Source organism: Prionailurus viverrinus, chromosome A1, assembly GCF_022837055.1.
Source record: "Prionailurus viverrinus isolate Anna chromosome A1, UM_Priviv_1.0, whole genome shotgun sequence".
NCBI lineage: Eukaryota > Metazoa > Chordata > Mammalia > Carnivora > Felidae > Prionailurus > Prionailurus viverrinus.
In genome coordinates this window covers 83,026,031-83,042,576 of record NC_062561.1, presented here as the reverse complement: position 1 = coordinate 83,042,576, position 16,546 = coordinate 83,026,031, and the positions used below count along the sequence as shown (strand labels likewise).

General features: G+C 57.6%; 2 protein-coding genes across 6 annotated transcripts in view; both read left to right on the top strand.

Moving 5' to 3' along the window:
• Positions 1-3,848, top strand: part of RASA3 (RAS p21 protein activator 3) — a 121,392-nt gene extending 117,544 nt beyond the window's left edge. For both annotated transcript variants that reach the window (XM_047849446.1, XM_047849453.1), the window contains 2 exons: positions 1,313-1,496; positions 2,440-3,848. In XM_047849446.1, the coding sequence (XP_047705402.1) occupies positions 1,313-1,496; positions 2,440-2,515 (260 nt within the window). In that variant the 3' untranslated portion in view covers positions 2,516-3,848. The remainder of the gene's footprint in view (positions 1-1,312; positions 1,497-2,439) is intronic.
• Positions 3,849-6,882: 3,034 nt separating this feature from the next.
• CA1H13orf46 (chromosome A1 C13orf46 homolog) lies at positions 6,883-16,327 on the top strand. 4 transcript variants are annotated; one of them, XM_047862450.1, is made up of 8 exons: positions 6,883-7,197; positions 10,289-10,340; positions 11,146-11,233; positions 11,355-11,402; positions 12,315-12,362; positions 13,422-13,489; positions 15,975-16,055; positions 16,237-16,327. In XM_047862450.1, the coding sequence occupies exons 1-7, from the start codon at positions 7,008-7,010 to the stop codon at positions 16,039-16,041; spliced, it is 561 nt and encodes a 186-aa protein (XP_047718406.1). In that variant the 5' UTR covers positions 6,883-7,007; the 3' UTR covers positions 16,042-16,055; positions 16,237-16,327. The 4 variants fall into 4 exon arrangements, with proteins under 4 accessions (XP_047718406.1, XP_047718399.1, XP_047718386.1 ...); XM_047862443.1 differs by lacking the exon at positions 16,237-16,327 and adding an exon at positions 13,621-13,776 and having other exon boundaries at positions 15,975-16,056; XM_047862430.1 differs by lacking the exons at positions 15,975-16,055; positions 16,237-16,327 and adding an exon at positions 15,454-15,957.
• Positions 16,328-16,546: the final 219 nt, after the last annotated feature.

Here is a 16,546-nt window from a genome sequence, read left to right as displayed (position 1 = left end):
GCATTCTGAAGGTGTCTGCCCGACTCCACCAGCATCGCCCTGGCAGTGGGAGTCTTTGTTTCTGGTTGCCTTCTGATCACAGACATGTGCTTATTCAGGGGGTGTCCTCTTTGACCTGTCCATGCCGGCTGTGACCCTCTTCTGTGTCCCTCTGTCTTTATAACAGCCACAGTTCACACATACTGCCAGGCCCCAGGCAGGGGCCTCTTGGAACACCGGTGCCCCCATTTCCCAGAGGGGTTTGCTGAGGCTCAGACTTAAGTCAACTGCTCAAGGCCAGGTCGCTACCACAAGTGGGGGCTTTGGGGAGGGGATCCAGCTAGTCTGGCTCTGGAGACCATAACCCCACATTTTACATAAAAAGGGAAAGGCTGAACTCACACTCCATACCCTGGGCATCCACCAGGCTCTCCCCCCATTTTCCTTTCATGTTTACAGTTACTTATCTTCTTCACGTCAGATTCTCTTTTCCTTTGAAACTTTAAATCTTCCCAATTTTCCTTTCTACAAACTTGTGATTTCTCAGTAAGAATTAGGGGATCTTTCCTGGGTTGGAAGTAAACACAGTAAAGTGTACATAAGAGCTTCTGTGATAATGAGACAGCAGTACAGACGGGTGAGGGGTCCGCAGATCCAGGCTTATCTAGGCCAGATGCTATACAGATGGCATGTCTTCCAACCTGCCTCTGTGGCCCTGGAATGTAGGGCCCAGCTTAGGTGACTGGGGACAGGTTTGGGGGGGGGGGGGGCGAGCCCAGCTCAGGTGATTGGGTGCTTCCTGTGGATGCCTAAAGGCCACAGCATGGTCTTCAGCAGGAGTGAGGTGATCTGATGAGAAAGTCACCTGTCTAGCAGGTGGGGGTGACAGAGGTCCTAAGAAGCTGCTAACACAGACTGGTTGAGAAGTGACACCCGTGAGGATGGCTTCTCATGTGCCCACGTGTCCAGCCATGGGGTATGCATGTAAATGCTGGGTCACCGAAGTGAGTGAAGCCCAGGAACCCCCTTTCTAAGATGGGGCTTTCCTTGAGGTCACCTCCCCAAACTGACCCCGGGTGACCCCACAGGCCCTTGCGCCAGCCTGGCCAATCGTCCAGAAGCATACATCTGCCAGCTCTGGTTTGCTGAACGGAGGGGCGTGGACAGATGCGGGTTGCCCCGGAGATGAGCTGGTCAGAAACGGGCATCAGCCTCTGCTTCTTCGTGTGTGTGTGTGTGTGTGTGTGTGTGTGTGTGTGGATGGTCAGCCCTTACCTGGCAGGCTGCCCCATAGAGGTCCCGCCTGACCTTCTGGCCTCTCCCAATGCTGCAGAGGCCTGTGGCAGCAGATCTGTGTACGACGGCCCCGAGCAGGAGGAGTACTCCACGTTCATCATCGACGACCCCCAGGAGACGTACAAGACTCTGAAGCAAGTTATCACTGGGGTGGGGGCCCTGGAGCAGGAGCACGCCCAGTACCGAAGGGACAAGTTCAAAAAGACCAAGTATGGGAGCCAGTGAGTACTGGGCATCCGGATGGCAGGGGCAGGGAAGGTGGCTGAGAGGAGCTTGCTGGGGTGAGGCCCGACCTGAAGCCACCTGTATGCAGCCATGACCACTGAGGCAGGCTTCCCATTTCAGAGCAGCCTTACTGCACTCTCCAGGGTGTGCTGGACAGTGTCCTGGGGACAGCACCAGCCTACCCCAGTGCCTCCCAGACCCCCTGCCCCCCACACCTTACTCCCTCCAGACCCTCGCCCCCAGCCCCTCCTGTCCCCTGGACCTTCCGGTCCCCCAGACCCTCCAGACCCTCCTGCCCCCTGGACCTTCCTGTCCCCCAGAGCCTCCTGACTCTCCTGTCCCCCAGACCCTCCTGCCCCCAGGGCCTTCCTGTCCCCCAGACCTCCTGTACTCCATACCCCCCTCCCTCCAGCCCCCCAGACCCTCCTGTCCCCTGGACACTCCTGACTCTCCTGTCCCCTGGACACTCCTGACCCTCCTGTCCCCTGGACCCTCCTGAACCTCCTGCCCCCCAGCCCCCTAGACCTTCCTACGCCCAGACTTTCCTGTTCCCCAGACCCCCTGCCCCCCACACCCTCCTCCCTCCTCCCTCCAGACCCTCCTGCCCCCCAGACCCTCTGGACCCTCCTGCCCCCAGACCCTCCAGACCCTCCTGACCTCTTGACCCCCAGACCCTCCTGCTTCCCAACCCACTTGCTTCCGAAATTAGATTTCTGGGGCCAGTAGTTCCACATATTTTGTCTGTCTCCAGGTTACACCTACGCTTCTACAGGTGATTTCTGGCTTTTTTTTTTTTTTTTTTTTTGCGTGTCTGTATTTTTCATTTTATTACAGTGAATATGTACCACATAGAAAAAACAGTATTAAAACATGCAGATGGGCAATTGACAATGGGGGACTGTGCCTCACTCCCTCCTCTCCTCCATCTCCCCTTTGCAGGGAGCACCCCATCGGAGACAAGAGCTTCCAGAACTACGTCAGGCAGCAATCTGAGACCTCCACCCATTCCATTTGAAGCCTGCAGGCTGTCCTGGCCGGGATGGCCCTGTGCTGCCCCAGGAGAGCCGTGGTCTCCGGGAAGGAGGGGACAGAGGAAAGACGAGAGGCCGCAGCCAGCAGGGAAAGGCACCCACCCGTCTTCAGCTCACACAGATGGCACGCACCGGGCTCAGGGGACTGCGGGGACTCTGCCTGTGGTGGCTGTGCATTTTGCTCACTCTGCTGGCCGGTGCCCCGTAGCACTGCTTGCGTCTGTGTGCTTTCGCCTTTGTGGGGTTCTGTGTGCCCGCGCCCCTGGAGCCCTCCGGCACTCTTCCTTAACATCCTGCTTCCACAAGACGGGATGCTAGTGGCGTGATTTGTTTCCCGTGAGTGTGCCTCCTGGTGGTGTTCTTCCTGGCTGGAGGGCCCGCTTTGTGGCTTCGTGGTGCTTAACCGCACGAAATCACAATTTGAGGATGCTCCTGATGTTTTGGAGGTACAGGGTCCTGCAGAGAGCACCTGGGCGGGGTTTCCAGTCTGCCCTCCCAGATGCTGGAGTCCCGTCCCGTGGGCCACAGAGGCCAGTCCGTGGCCTGCAGACGCTGCCGGAGTCAGCAGCGGGCTGAGCGTGCCCCTTCAAGCAAAAGCTGTGGTTGTTTTGCCGTCTGTGGGGCTTCAAAGTAGAATCCACACTGGCTGCCCCTTGTGAGAGTTTGGGGAAGGTTTTTAAGATAAGAAATGTACATTATTTTCAAGCTGGTTTTCTTAATGTTTTTAAAGGACTGCTTCTAATGAGCTCTTTGATATCAAGTACCTCAAACATGTAAACCTGTGCTCATCAAAGGGGAGGGCGCCACGGCGGAGCGACAGCGGGCCCGCAGTGCACCCCCCAGATGCCAGTCCCAGGCCCTCCGCAGTCCCCAGGGGAAGTGAGGATGTCCTGAGCTTGAGCCGGGATACCCCCACCCCCACCCCAGGCCCCAGGAGCAGCAATTTGCTGTGTCTCAGAAGCTCCTAGAAGCCACCAGGCAGTGGAGGGGCATCTCTTAGGGGTCGGGGCCCCTGATGAGGAGCAGTTAGCCCTCGACACTTGGAAAGCACTGTCTGACATGTAGACCTTGTGCCCATATCTGCCCTTCTTTGCAAATACTGTCCTTCAGACTCTGACTGATGGCAGATAGTAGCATTACTTGTCACAAAAATGGTGGAGGAAAATGTTGCAAAAACTTTGGGACACACAGCTATGAGGCTGCACAGAACTGCAATTTTTAACATGGATTTGTAACTTAATGTTTCTGTTTATAAGATACTAATGATTTGCAATGTATTTTACTGGCCAATTAAAACAGACCTTTTATTCTTTCTGAGGACTGGCTTGGTCTCCCAGGCGCACCCACTGATAACTGCACATGGGAGCTGGGGGTGTGTGGTCGAGCCCTGTGTCATTCTGTGATGGTGGGTGACGTCCCTGTGATAGGTGAGGTGCAGCTGTGGGCCTTTAGATGAAGCTGGAAACTGCATGCTCTCCGGGATGGAGACATGTGGGTCAGCACGGCGACTGCCATGGCCCGTGTCCTGCTGGGAACCTGCAGAGCGGTTGGAGACAGGCATCCAGCCCCAGGAGGGGAAGGTGGGCTCTGTCCTGTGCCACGGTCTCTGAGACTCAGTGGGCCTCGTGCTCCAGGACCGGACACAGGCCAGCATCTAAGGGAGGGGCAGGTGCCTCTGGGAGGCGGAAGGTGCTAAGGACCCAGTCCCACCTGGGCGGGTGGAGGAGGGGAGGCTGCATTGCATTTGGGGGAGACCCTGCCTGCAGGGCAAGAGCAGACCTTCTCTTTTCCCTGGTCCTTTCTTCTTTCCATTCGGTTTTCGCTCAGCTGCTGTTTTATTTCCAGCCTGAGTCGGCTGTTATGAAAGAAGCCGATGGTCTGGCTCTGGGGACACCCGGTGGGGGGGTGGGGGGTCAGCCCTTCCCTGGGGGCATGGACTTGGGGAGTGAAGTGCCATTACTGCTTCCCTCCGGCCCCTCCTGGTGGCTCAGTGTGGTGGGGTGGTGCCAGGGGTCTGAGGGGTGCAGAGAGGAGCGCCTGCCCATGAGGCCGCCGGGTCGGAGGCTGCCAGCATCAGTCAGGATGGACACGAGCAGCCACGGCAGGGCCACGACAGGGCCACAGGATGGCTCCTGGCTGATTCAGACACATGTGGGACCCAGGGAACCAGGAGGGCGGAAAGGAGGAAAGCCTGGGGAGCACGGGAACCAGAAGGTCCTCTCCCAGGACCCCTAGTGACAGGTCACAGTGGCTTTCAGGGGCCTCAATCTTGCTCTTCCTCCAGATAACCTAAGCGACCCACCATCCTGGCTTTTGTCCCTTGGCCTCTCCAAGACTAGCCCTCTGCACTCGGGAATCTAGGCCCCACACCAGCACCTGCACCGGCCCCTCGGCTGGGTGACCTGAGCCCTCCTGTCAGCGGAGATGCTCTGAAGAGTTTCGGACAAGGTAGAAGTGCGTGTGGAGCCAGGGAGTACCATTTGCCCCATTCTGAATATCTATGATCAACTGGTTGCTCAGGGGAAGCACATACTGTGATTTGTCCCCGTGGCCTTGGAAGTTTGCAGATAAGCATGTACTGGGATGACACCAGATGTCCTCTGTCAAGCTGTGTTATGGGCTGAATTGTGTCCCCCCCAAAAACTCATAGCACCAGCACTTCACCCTGTGACTGTATTTGGAGATTGGATCTTCATTTAAAGGGGTAATTAAGGTTATATGAAGTCACGAGGGTGGGCCCTAATCCTGTATGATTAGGACACAGCCAACAGACACATGAAAAGATGCTCAACATCACTCATCATCAGGGAAATACAAATCAAAACCACCATGAGATACCACCTCACACCTGTCAGAATGGCTAACAACTCAGGCAACAACAGATTTTGGCAAGGATGCAGAGAGAAAGGATCTCTTTTGCACTGTTCGTAGGAATGCAAACTGGTGCATCTGCTCTGGAAAAGTGTGGAGGTTCCTCAAAAAATTAAAAATAAAACCATCATACAACCCAGCAATTGCACTATTTACCCAAAGAGTTGAAAAATACTCAAAGGGACGCACACACTCTGATGGTTACATTATCTATAATAGCAAAGATGCGGATGCAGCCCAAGTGTCTGTCACAGATGAATGGATACATATGTGTCTGTACAGGACCGAGTATCGGCCATAGAAAGATATCCCATATGTGATGGCATGGGTGGGCCTAGAGTATATTACGCTCAGTGAAATAAGTCAGAGAAAGACAAATACCATATGATTTCATTCATAAGTGGAATCTAAAATAACCCAATGAATAAAAAAAAAAGAATCTGGGGCGCCTGGGTGGCTCAGTCAGTTAAGTGTCAGATTTTGGTTCAGGTCATGATCTCACGGTTTGTGGGTTCAGGCCCCACGTCGGGCTCTGTGCTGACAGCTCAGAGCCTGGAGCCTGCTTCGGATTCTGTGTCTCCCTCTCTCTGCCCCTCCGCTGCTCGTGCTTGCACTCTGTCAAAAAAAAAATAATAATAATAAACATTGAAGCAGACTCAGACCCCTAAATACAAAGAACTAGGCTGCCAGGGGAGGTGCAGGCCTGCAGCTACCGAGTGGACAAGTCCAGGATGAAACAGAATAGAGCCAATGACAGTGGACGACGTGTGCGGGGAGCACGGCAGGAAGAAGTCGGGTCACTATGTTGTACTCCTGAAACGGATGTAATGTGTGTCAACTAGACTCAAAAGAAGAAAAACAGATTAGGACACAGACATGCAGAGAGACAAGTGAGTAAGGGACGGGAGGCGGCACGCAGGCCGGGAGAGCAGTCCCAGGGGAGCAGGCTCCTCGCCCGGACTGTGAAGGACAAGTGTCATCCGTCCCGGGTCCTCGGACAGTGAGGGACAACTGTCATTCGTCCCAGGTCCTCAGATGGTGAGGGACAAGTATCATCCATCCCGGGTCCTCACCCAGACTGTGAGGACAAGTGTCATCCGTCCTGGGTCCTCGGACAGTGAGGGACAAGTGTCATCCGTCCCGGGTCCTCGGATGGTGAGGGACAAGTGTTATTTGTCCTGGTCGCTTGCTGTTCTCCACAGCCACACGAGCGGACTGACAGTGGCAGGGGGTGGGGGGGTGCAGAACAGGGTTTGTCAGCATGTCCCCTCCCCTCCGAGACCCTGGTCCCTTTGCCTGAGTTTGGTCCACAATGACATGTCCCTGACAGGACAAAGATGCTCAATACGAGGAAATCATCCAAAGGCCCCAGCACCACAAGTGCTGCCGCATCCACAAGGAGGGGCCTCAGCCTCCTTCTCAGGTGGGGGTGGGGCTGACCTCTGACTTTGCAGTGATGTCACAGGGGCCACTTGGCAACAGGGGCCCGCAGGGCACACTGGGCTGCTCATTGGATCGGACAGAGGTTGGAAGCCATGCTCTGCGTCTGAGGGCGCACTCAGGAACCCACGTCCCTCTTCTTTCTGGAGCCCTGACGGAGGGAGCATGATGGAGAAGGACACAGCCGCACACAGGAGGCACAGGCCGGGCCTCGGGGCCCCTCCATCAGGGGGAGCCCCCAGACACCTCAAGGCGGCCAGCGAGATGGTCGAGCTGCAGCGCAGCAGGAGCGTGGGTGGTCTGCTGCAGAAGGGGGACCCTCTGCGCTGCGTCAAGAAGCTGAGCAGGGAGCTGGGTAGGCCAGCCACGCCCCTCCTTCTGGCCCGGCCCCACCGCCCCTGCCCACACCCAAAAGGGCCGGGGTCTACAGGTGACAGAACCAGGCCAGCCTGAGGGCAGGGCCCACTGAGTGGGCCGCGGTGAGCTCTGCTGAGGTCAGGAGGTCAGGAGGGCCGTGGCCATGGGAAGCGTGGGGGTCAGTCCCTCTCGGGGAACCTGGGGGCCTCCCGGGCCAGGTCAGCCATGAGCCCACAGGGCCGGCAGACAGGACACGGACCAGCTAGGTAACTTTACATGTGCCGGTTCTTGCCACCTAGGATATCCCTCAACACGCGGTCGTGGGCGGGGCAGGGGCAGAGGTGCGGAATACCTAGTGCTTGCATGGACGCTCCTTGATGTTAGCCACTTGGGCTCCCCAGTGGGTAGGTGTCTCGTGGTCCTCTCCCCAGAGGAGCAGGGCCCTGAGCTGGCTGAGATGAGGGGACTGGTTCAGTCATTTGCAGGGTCCCCAGGAGTTCTGCTTCTCCTGGGAAGGTCACCCAGCGAGCGGCCCTTTTTGAGGTCAGGACTCTGGAAATGAAACCCAGTAAGCAGGAAATGTGGTTTGTTTGTTCAAGACCTATGGATGATTTTGAGAGGTAGGCGTGTAAAAATATTTGTTCTCTTAGTGTAAACATCCAAAGAGGTATTGTTTCGGGGGAAGGGGTGCCGGCCAGCAGCACAGAGCCACCACTGGGCTCTTACCCTCTGTCCCCCAAAGCCTCTGAACACGGCGACCCTGTCTCACTTGAGGCTCACTCGAGAGGAGCAAAATTCCCCAAAGAAGCAAGTAGACGTGTCCTGATAATGCCACCACTACGGGGCAGCTGCAGGAGAGGACAGGCTCGGTGCCCGCTATTTCTGGATGTTCCTGCCAGCACCACAGGGTTTCCCCGAACAGCATGAATGGCAGATCCCCACGTGGCTCCCAGGTGGCCTCGGACACCACTCAGCAGCGGGGCTCAGCCTCGCTGGAGCCCGCGGGACGGAGAGCATTGGGAAGGGCTTCTCCGGTCCCACTGTCCATGTGGTAAACTGAGACCAGAAGAGGTGGCCCTGCCAGGTGCCCAGGACACACCTCCGTACACCTGCAGGGAGCAAGGGCAATGAGGCAGGTGCCGCCCGAACCCACAGGTACTGAGATGCCACGGACGCAGGACACAGGCCAGCTAACCCAATGCTCCAAGCGAGGGGCGGCCGGACTAAGTCTGCAGATGAGAGGTCCAAGCCGGCCCCAGGACCAGCTTGGTGTAGGAGGGGACAGCAGGAATCCAGCCACCGGCCGCCAGCATGGGACCCACCACAGGAGCTGCCCGGCTCACACTGCTGTGTCCACGATGCCCGCCCCGGACTCCAGAGCCCAGGCCTGCCTTGCCGCCCCTCCTGCCCCCTGGCCGTCCCTCCACCGAGCTGGTGCTCCAGGGAGGGTGTGTCCAGAGAGGAAGTGGGGGGCTGCCCCTGAGAGGCGGGCTTTCTCCAAGGGATAAAGTCAGCAGGGTGGGTACAGCCAGGCTGTAAGGCCAAGTCAGGCCTCTGACCCCCATCACAGGATCAACATCGGCTAAGAGGGTCTCCCCTCCCCAGGCAGCTCAGTGCCTTTTATGAGACTTCCTACTTCCCAGAGGAGGTGGCTGAGGCCCGACTCCCACTGCGCCCGAGGGGCTGTCTCACACCCCAAAAATAATCTGCAAGCATTTGACGATGTTCACATCTCGGCTGAAGAGCAGAACCAAAGGAAACGTTCTATTCCCTTTGTTGCTAAACCTCTGGAGGCCCCCGCTTCTCTGACCTCAGACCGCACTCAGCTCTGAGGCAACACTCCTCAGCCCCCAGGCCTCTGCCTGGTGGACGGCCATTGGCTGAGCCCTTCGGATTAAGGTGTCACTGGTTGCCCCGTACGCCCAGAGCCCTGATAATCTCAGGAGCTTTCTTAGAAGAGGGAAAGGAGGTGAGACCAGCAGACACATAAGTATTAATATTCCTCCGTATGACATATGCCCCAGAGGGTCTACTTTGGAGAAAAAAATCATGTCTCTCTTTTCAGTGATTCTTCTCTTCTTGCCAGATACGTATCATAGGGAGCAGCAGGTTCAGGGATCAGCCGTGTCTTCTAAAACACACACACACACACACACACACACACACACACGTGTGCCTACAGGTAGGGGCCTGCTGAAGATTTTCCAAAAGAAGTCAATTTTAAAATCCCAAAACTACTGCTTCTGAATCACTCGAGTCCTTCTCTCTGAGGTGGGGACTGGGCTGAGCCTTTTTGGCCCAAAGGACATCTCGAGAGCCACCAGCTTCTGAAATGTTCTCTGAAGATCCGAGCACACATCAGCATCAGTCCCTGCACCGGTGTGGGAGCGAAGGACGAGAGGAGGAGGAAGACCCTAGTTCTTAGCCACAGGGGGCTCGTGAGTCACCGAGAAGGGCCCAAACAACACAGCCAAGGCTGCGTGCACTGAGTGCCAGGGAGGCCTGGCTAAGATGGGTCTCCCTCCAGTCAGGCCTCCTGACATGAGGCAGGGGGTTCCCGAGAGGCCAGGCCCAGGGCAGGGATGGCATGGGAGAGCTGGAGACCCAGCTACTCTACTGGTCTCCACACAGAAGCAGCCTGCAGGCTGTCTCCCGGAGCCCAGCCATCAGCTTTCCGGTCCGCAGGGGCCCCCGGCCTTGAGGCCTGGGAGCCACATGGACGGGACACCACCAAGTTCTGTGAGAAAATCCTCCCTGCAGGATCAGGGTGCTCCGAGGCACCCCACAAGGCCTCCTATCGAAGGACAATTTAAGGCTTTGTAATTTCCACCCCCGCAGCAGGACTGCATTTGGATCTTGGGCCCCATATGCGTGTTGGGTTGGGGGACGGGGGCGCCGAGCTGCTGGCAGGAAGGGGAGCAGGTACAGGGAAGCGGCCACCTTTAGCATTCTGGGCCTGGATATGGCCACGGGGAAATGGGACCTGGACTGTCCTCCCAGACTCAATGCCGCAGGATGCGCTGTCAGTGCTCACAGGGCGGCCACGGGCCCAGGAGTTCTGATGACGATTGCTGCCCCTTCCTCCCCAGAGTCCGAGGACCAGGGAAGAGACCTACAGAGTGACACTGAGGATGCCAACTGGTAAGTGGTCTTTGTCCAGCACAGGTGGTTTTCAGAGACGTGAGGAGGACACAGGACACAGCAGGGTGGGGGCTGGGGCCAGCCCCAAGGTTGACGCTTGGACCCCAAAGGAGTCCTGGGGTGTCCTGAGAAGACCCCGACGGCTCAAGGTGGGAGGGGTGCCAGGGCTGCAAGCTGCACACCCCACAGCACCTGCCTCCCCAGGCGGACCCCAGCTGGCCATGGCCCGGAGTCCGGGAGCTGGCACCTGTCTTAGCAAACATTCCCACTCGACTCTAGACCGCTGGTCGTGCCAGAGGTCTCACTGGGAAAGATGTGGATGTGCAGCATCATTGGCGGACAGCCCCCCAACACCACCATCATCGCCACAGTCACCGCCTCCAGCGCCACCACCATCACCACAGACACCGCCTCCAGTGCCACCATCATCACCACAGACAGAGCCCCCCAGTGCCACCATCATTGCCACAGACACCCCCCAGCACCACCATCATCACCACAGACACCACCCCCAGCGCCACCATCCTCGCCACAGACAGAGCCCCCCAGCGCCACCCCCATTGCCACAGAACCAGCCTCGAGTAACACCGCCTACTCCTCGATGCCTAGCAAGGGACACCTCTGCCTCGCCCTCCGCCCACTCACCCTCCCACCCCCAGGCACACGGAAGGTCCTCCATACCCTGTCCCTCCCTGTCCTGTGGGGTGCATCCCCGAGCCTCCCAACACCCAGGGGGAGAAAGCGCCAGCCCAAAGCTGCATCTCAGGACACTGATGCTGACCCGTTGTCCCCGCTCCTCCCACAGTAAGGCAGACCCAGAGGAAGAGAAGCAGGAAAAGAATCGGGACTCCCTCAGGAAGTTGGACCCTGATGGTGGCTGGGCGGGGCCGGCGGTGAGGCCACCTAGAGGCCAGTGGCAGGAGCGGGAGGACGGGACGGGCACGCCTGTAGTGTGGACACACGTCCGTCGTCCTCGGGCCCTGCTGTTATTTACTTGTTTGGTGTCTTCCCCAGGAACCGGAGTTGGAGTCCATAAAGCTGGATGAGCCTTTGGGAAAAGAGGCAAGAGCGTTTGACTTTTGTCAAACAGAGAGGGCTAACAGGCACAGTCCTGTGGGGCCACGAGCAGGCTGGACACGTGGGCCCGGGGTCACCTTGGCAGGACCACGTGTAGGCTGGACCGAGCACGACCTCTACCCAAGAGCCTTTGCTCAAGCTCCATGCTCCCAGCTGGTGCTGGGCACCACTGTTTCCCGACGCGGCTGCCCGAGGCCTTTGGGACCTGATGGGGGTGGCCGTGGAAAGCCCAGCTTTGAAGTGTCGCCAGTCCCATGCCCTGACACTCTGCCCAGAGACCCATGTGCGCTGCGGTAGGAATCCCCACTGGCCACATCCCACAGGAAGAAGGCTCTCGTTCCCCTTCCCGATCCACGTGGGAGGGGGGAGCTGGGCCTATGACAGATGGTCCCTGGGATTCCAGGAGCTCACCCACAAATACCTGTGGCATTCACTAAAGCACTCCCACTGGAAACCCCTCCTGGGTCGAGCTGCTTCCACACCTCAGTGTGAGTCCTCACCGGCGTGGGGTGAGGGTCCCAGGAGGGTCGTGGGGCCGCGTGCAGGTCTGGAGAGGATGTAGAGGGGATGCCGCAGCTCTGGGCATCACCTTGAGGCAATCTCAGACAGGTGAAGCCAGGGCAACTGAGGGAGTGAGCAGGGGGAGAGGGGAGGCCGTACCCCTCCCTCCTCTCTGCCAGAGCTGGCCGTGGGCACCTTGCCATCCGTAATGCTAGCAGCTCTCTACCAGCTCCTCAGGAGCCCCCGCTGAGCACAGCCACCGGTGGTGGTCCTGGGGGTGGTCATGAGACCCTAGCTGTGCCAGGGCCCGGAGCCCACTGCCCCTCCCAGGAAGCCTCCTCTCCTCTCCAGCCCACCCAAGCCCACCATCCACACCTCTTTGGTTTCCATTCACAGAAACCATCTGTGTTTGTGGAGATTGATCTGGGAGACCATGCGGAGGAGGTAAAAGCCCTCAGACGACAGAGCCAGGCTTGTTGCCGGGAATGCTGGTGCTCGGGGCCCACGAGGCTTGTCCAGGGGACCTGCCCCACATGCATGTGTTGGAGGCTGAGGTAGAGGCAGGGGTCCAAAGGCCACCCTTGCCTCCTCCTCATCCTCCAACCTGCATGCATTCCAGCATCACCAGAGATGCTAGGGCCTGGCTCAACCCTCAGGGTGCCCCCAGGCCCTAAGAACCTCTTCTGGGATCATGCTGGGGTGGAATGAAGGGCGCAGACTTGGGAGTCAAGGACCTGGCCTCCACGTCTGGCTCTGCCAGTAAATACTCAAGTATTTGAGTACACACCTCCCAGTGCTTCGGTGGTCTCGTTCGTAAAATGAGGATCTTAGCGGCACCCACATCCCAGGGTGGTTCTGTAAAGCTCTCAGAATAGTGCCTAGACCCAGAAAGCCTCAGTAGCAGGTATCACCATCACCATTATCACCACCACCACCACTGCCACCTCGTCCGCATCCTCATCCTCATCGTCATAGTATCATCATTTTCTGTGAAATGAAGGGGTTGACCAAAGGCCTGTCTGGACCCAACACAAGCGTCCCACAATGCCTTCCAGTTCTCAGCTGTAATGGTCACTAACCTCTGCAAGTTTTCCAGCTCTCTCATGTTTAAGCTCCTACCCAGGGATTGTTTTTTAATTACTTATTCCAAGTCTTTGCCCTCAGAACACACCGTACAGTAAAGAATGCTGGTTATTAGCTACTCACGAGGCTGTCTTGGAGGCACCATGGGTTTTAAGGACTCAAGGAAGGTCATCCAGTGGCAGAGTTGGGATTACAGTCCAGAAGTCACAGTGGCCCACATGGAGGGCACAGTTCCTTGGCCAGGGTCCCCCAATTGGCAATTTTCACTTCACGGTGCCCAAACTCATGGGAAGATGCCCAGTGCCGGCACAGTTTCCAGGCCCCCGTCTGATCCTCAGGCAGGTGCATCAGTTCCGTCCTTAGTGGCTATGCTTGCCTCCCTCCCCTTGTCCCCTAAACTGCTCCTCCCACTTCCCACAGGTGGTCACAGGCACCATGAAAGAAGAGAAGCAGTCCGAGATGGACATGGGGGGTTCATCAGAAGACGAGTGAGTGATGCTTACGGGTTTATACACGGAGACGTGGGGGGATCTCCTCTACCACGGTGTCTGCTGGCCCCACCTCATGCAGGATGGGCAGAACCCCACTGCGTGCCTTCCCCCCTCACCTGTGTGCATAGAGACCCAGCACTGATGAGCCCGGAGGGGCTGAGACGTGAGCAGCAGGACTCAGGCATGACCCTTACCTTGTGGCCCCCTCACCCCACAGCAAGACCCGCTCTCCCCATCCCATCAGCCAACAGCTTGGCCAGACCATGAAGTGGGAGGAGGCAGAGGTGAGAGGGAAGTGTTGCTGTGAGGGTCCTTCCAGCTTCTCAGTTTGGGGTTTTGGCAGCAGAGGTCACTGGGAGGGAGGACCCATCACCTGGCCGGTGTCTCTGCCACACAGGCCGAGCCCCAGGGCTAGGGTAGGAGACACATTTGTCTTGACTACCTACACCCTCTTAGGGGAGAGATTGGGTAGGGCCAGCCAACCCCCGTGAAGTCCTGAGGCCATAAAGAGTGCTGGGTAGGCTGCTAGGTCACCCAAGGGCCCCTAGACCTATTTTATTTTTTTATTTAAAAAATTATTTTTAATGTTTATTCATTTTTGAGAGAGAGAGACAGACTGCAAGTGGGGTAAGGGCAGAGAGAGAGGCAGACACAGAATCTGAAGCAGGCTCCAGGCCCTGAGCTGTCAGCATAGAGCCCGACATGGGGCTTGAACTCATGAACCGTGAGATCATGACCTGAGCTAAGGTCGGATGCTTAACTTGGTGAGCCACCCAGGCGCCCCATTTACTTTTTTATTTAAAAATATTTTTAATGTTTATTGTTGAGACAGAGAGACAGAGACAGAGACAGAGAGAGAGGGAAGGGCAGAGAGAGGGAGGGACAGAGAATCCCAAGCAGGCTCCACATTGTCAGCACAGAGCATGATGCGGGCCTCGAACCCACGAACAGTGAGATCGTGACCTGGGCCAAAATCAATAGTTGGGTACTCAAGCAACTGAGCCCCCCAGGCACCCTTAGTTTACTTTAAACAATACAGAGAAACACAAAAAGAAAATAGCAATTTATCCAACTTCCCACTTGGAATTAACAACTATGTTACTACCTTGGCTTATTTAGCTCAAACATTTTTTAAAAGAAATTCTAACAGATATTTAGATAAAAGTCTATTCTGTTCTAAAGCTGGTACCTGTCCTTCTAAGTAACTGGCCCAGTGAGGAACAGCTCATGAAAAGGACAGGTTCTGAGTCACCCAGGCCCCTCTTGGGAGCAGGGAGGGCGGCACGGGGGCACACGGGCCCCTCGTGAGCTCTCGCTGGCACACCCCCCCTCCACCCCGCATCAGTAGCTTTGAGCTGTAGCCCCGAAGCCTTTGCTTACTCGGTGTGTTGTTATTACCACAAACTTTCCCCCAGGTGTGTATGTTCTGTGAGGGAGTGTCACCCAGTCTGACCTCAGACGTTCCCATGTCCCTGCCCGTGTCTACTCATGCCAGCGTTTGCTAAGAGGTCAGGGCCTCCCTGTCACACCCCCAGATCCAGGCTGGAGGAGGTCAGAGCCGCCCTGTCACACCCCAAATCGAGGCTGCCCCCATGCTTCTCATTGTCTCTGTACGGACGTGGTGATGGATTCAGCCGCACGGGTGCAGCGCGGTGGCTTGACTTGCTGCTCCCCCCACCCCCTGCCCCCGGGCCAGACAATCCCAAAGTCACCCACTCGGCCTCATGGTCTCAGCTCCCTACCTGCTGACTCAGTGGCCCCAGAAAACCCGCAAGCCAGGGCCGGCACATAACCAAGCTTGTGTGCTGGGGGGCTGCTGGACAGTGGGAAGGGGGTGTAGGGGGGCCCTCCATGTGGGCCTGGCCTTCACGCCCCACCAGGTGGTGTCAGGACCGCCTGTCTGTCCCACTGCCCTGCTCACCTGCCCTCGCAGTTCTCAGAGCCATGGCTTCTCTGTCCAGGCTCTTTCAGGCCTGTTTCAGATGGTGGGGTTCGGCACCTGCGGGCCAGCCACTGCTTACTGCCCAGTGGGACGCTTCAGCACCGAGTTGCGGGGTCCCTGCAAAGGGAAGACGGGCGGCTGACCCACCCCAGAGGCAGCCTCAGTTGGAAGTGGAGACCCCAGAGACCACCACTGGGGAAAAACTCAAGTTGTGGTGTTCTGGAAACGGGCAGGGGTAGGCGTGGGGCCGAGGGGAGTGGTTTGACTCGGCTGGTCTTTGAGGTGTTTCATGTTCAGGGGCCCCTTCTGGCTCAGGCCTCCCAGCACAGAGGACAAAGGCATTGGGTGGGTGGGAGGCAGCTGGTGGGAGGGCCAGCCAGCCTGCCCAGGAGTCTGGCTGTGGGTGCCGGGCCCCGGGCCCCCTGGGCTTGATGGGCGGCATGCATCTGGGGCGCAGGGGTGCTGCCTGTGGCCCTGGGCTCTGAGCTCAGTAGGGGCGGCACCTGTCTCTACCCCGCTCGGCCCGCTGTCGGCCCCTAGGACCAGGACCAGCTGGGTGTGCTGCATCCCTTACTCCACCAGAAGGAAGGCCAAGGACAGTGTGTAACAGCTCTGGACGAGGTAGTTCTCACCAGGACAGGGCTGGGGGCTGAGGGGGCATCTAGAGGGGACAGGAAGCAGAACAGAGGGGGCTGGGCTGCTCACCTGATCTCCTGGCCTCCTCGGTCCCTCAGAGACCTGGGAGGGAGGGACGGGGGACGCAGACAGGAAGCTCTAAGAAACGCCACTTGAACCATTTCAGGGCCCCGATGACCACCCAGGTGTGAGCCACTGACCCGCTGGGTGAGCAATGACACCATCTTTTAAAAAGACACAATAAAGCATGAACAGAAGGTGTTCTCTCTCTCTGGTGCCTCTTGAGGGATCCCTACCCCTTCCTTCCATGCATGTCACTCCCTGAAATGTAACTGGGGGGAGGGAGGTGAGTTCAGTGACAGATGACTGACCCCCCGCCCAGGTCACATGTGCATGGTGGTGGCCGTGACCACGCAGCCCTAGACTTGGCCCCAGGTGTACCTGAGGGGTCCAAGCCCCAACACAAGGGGTCCCGA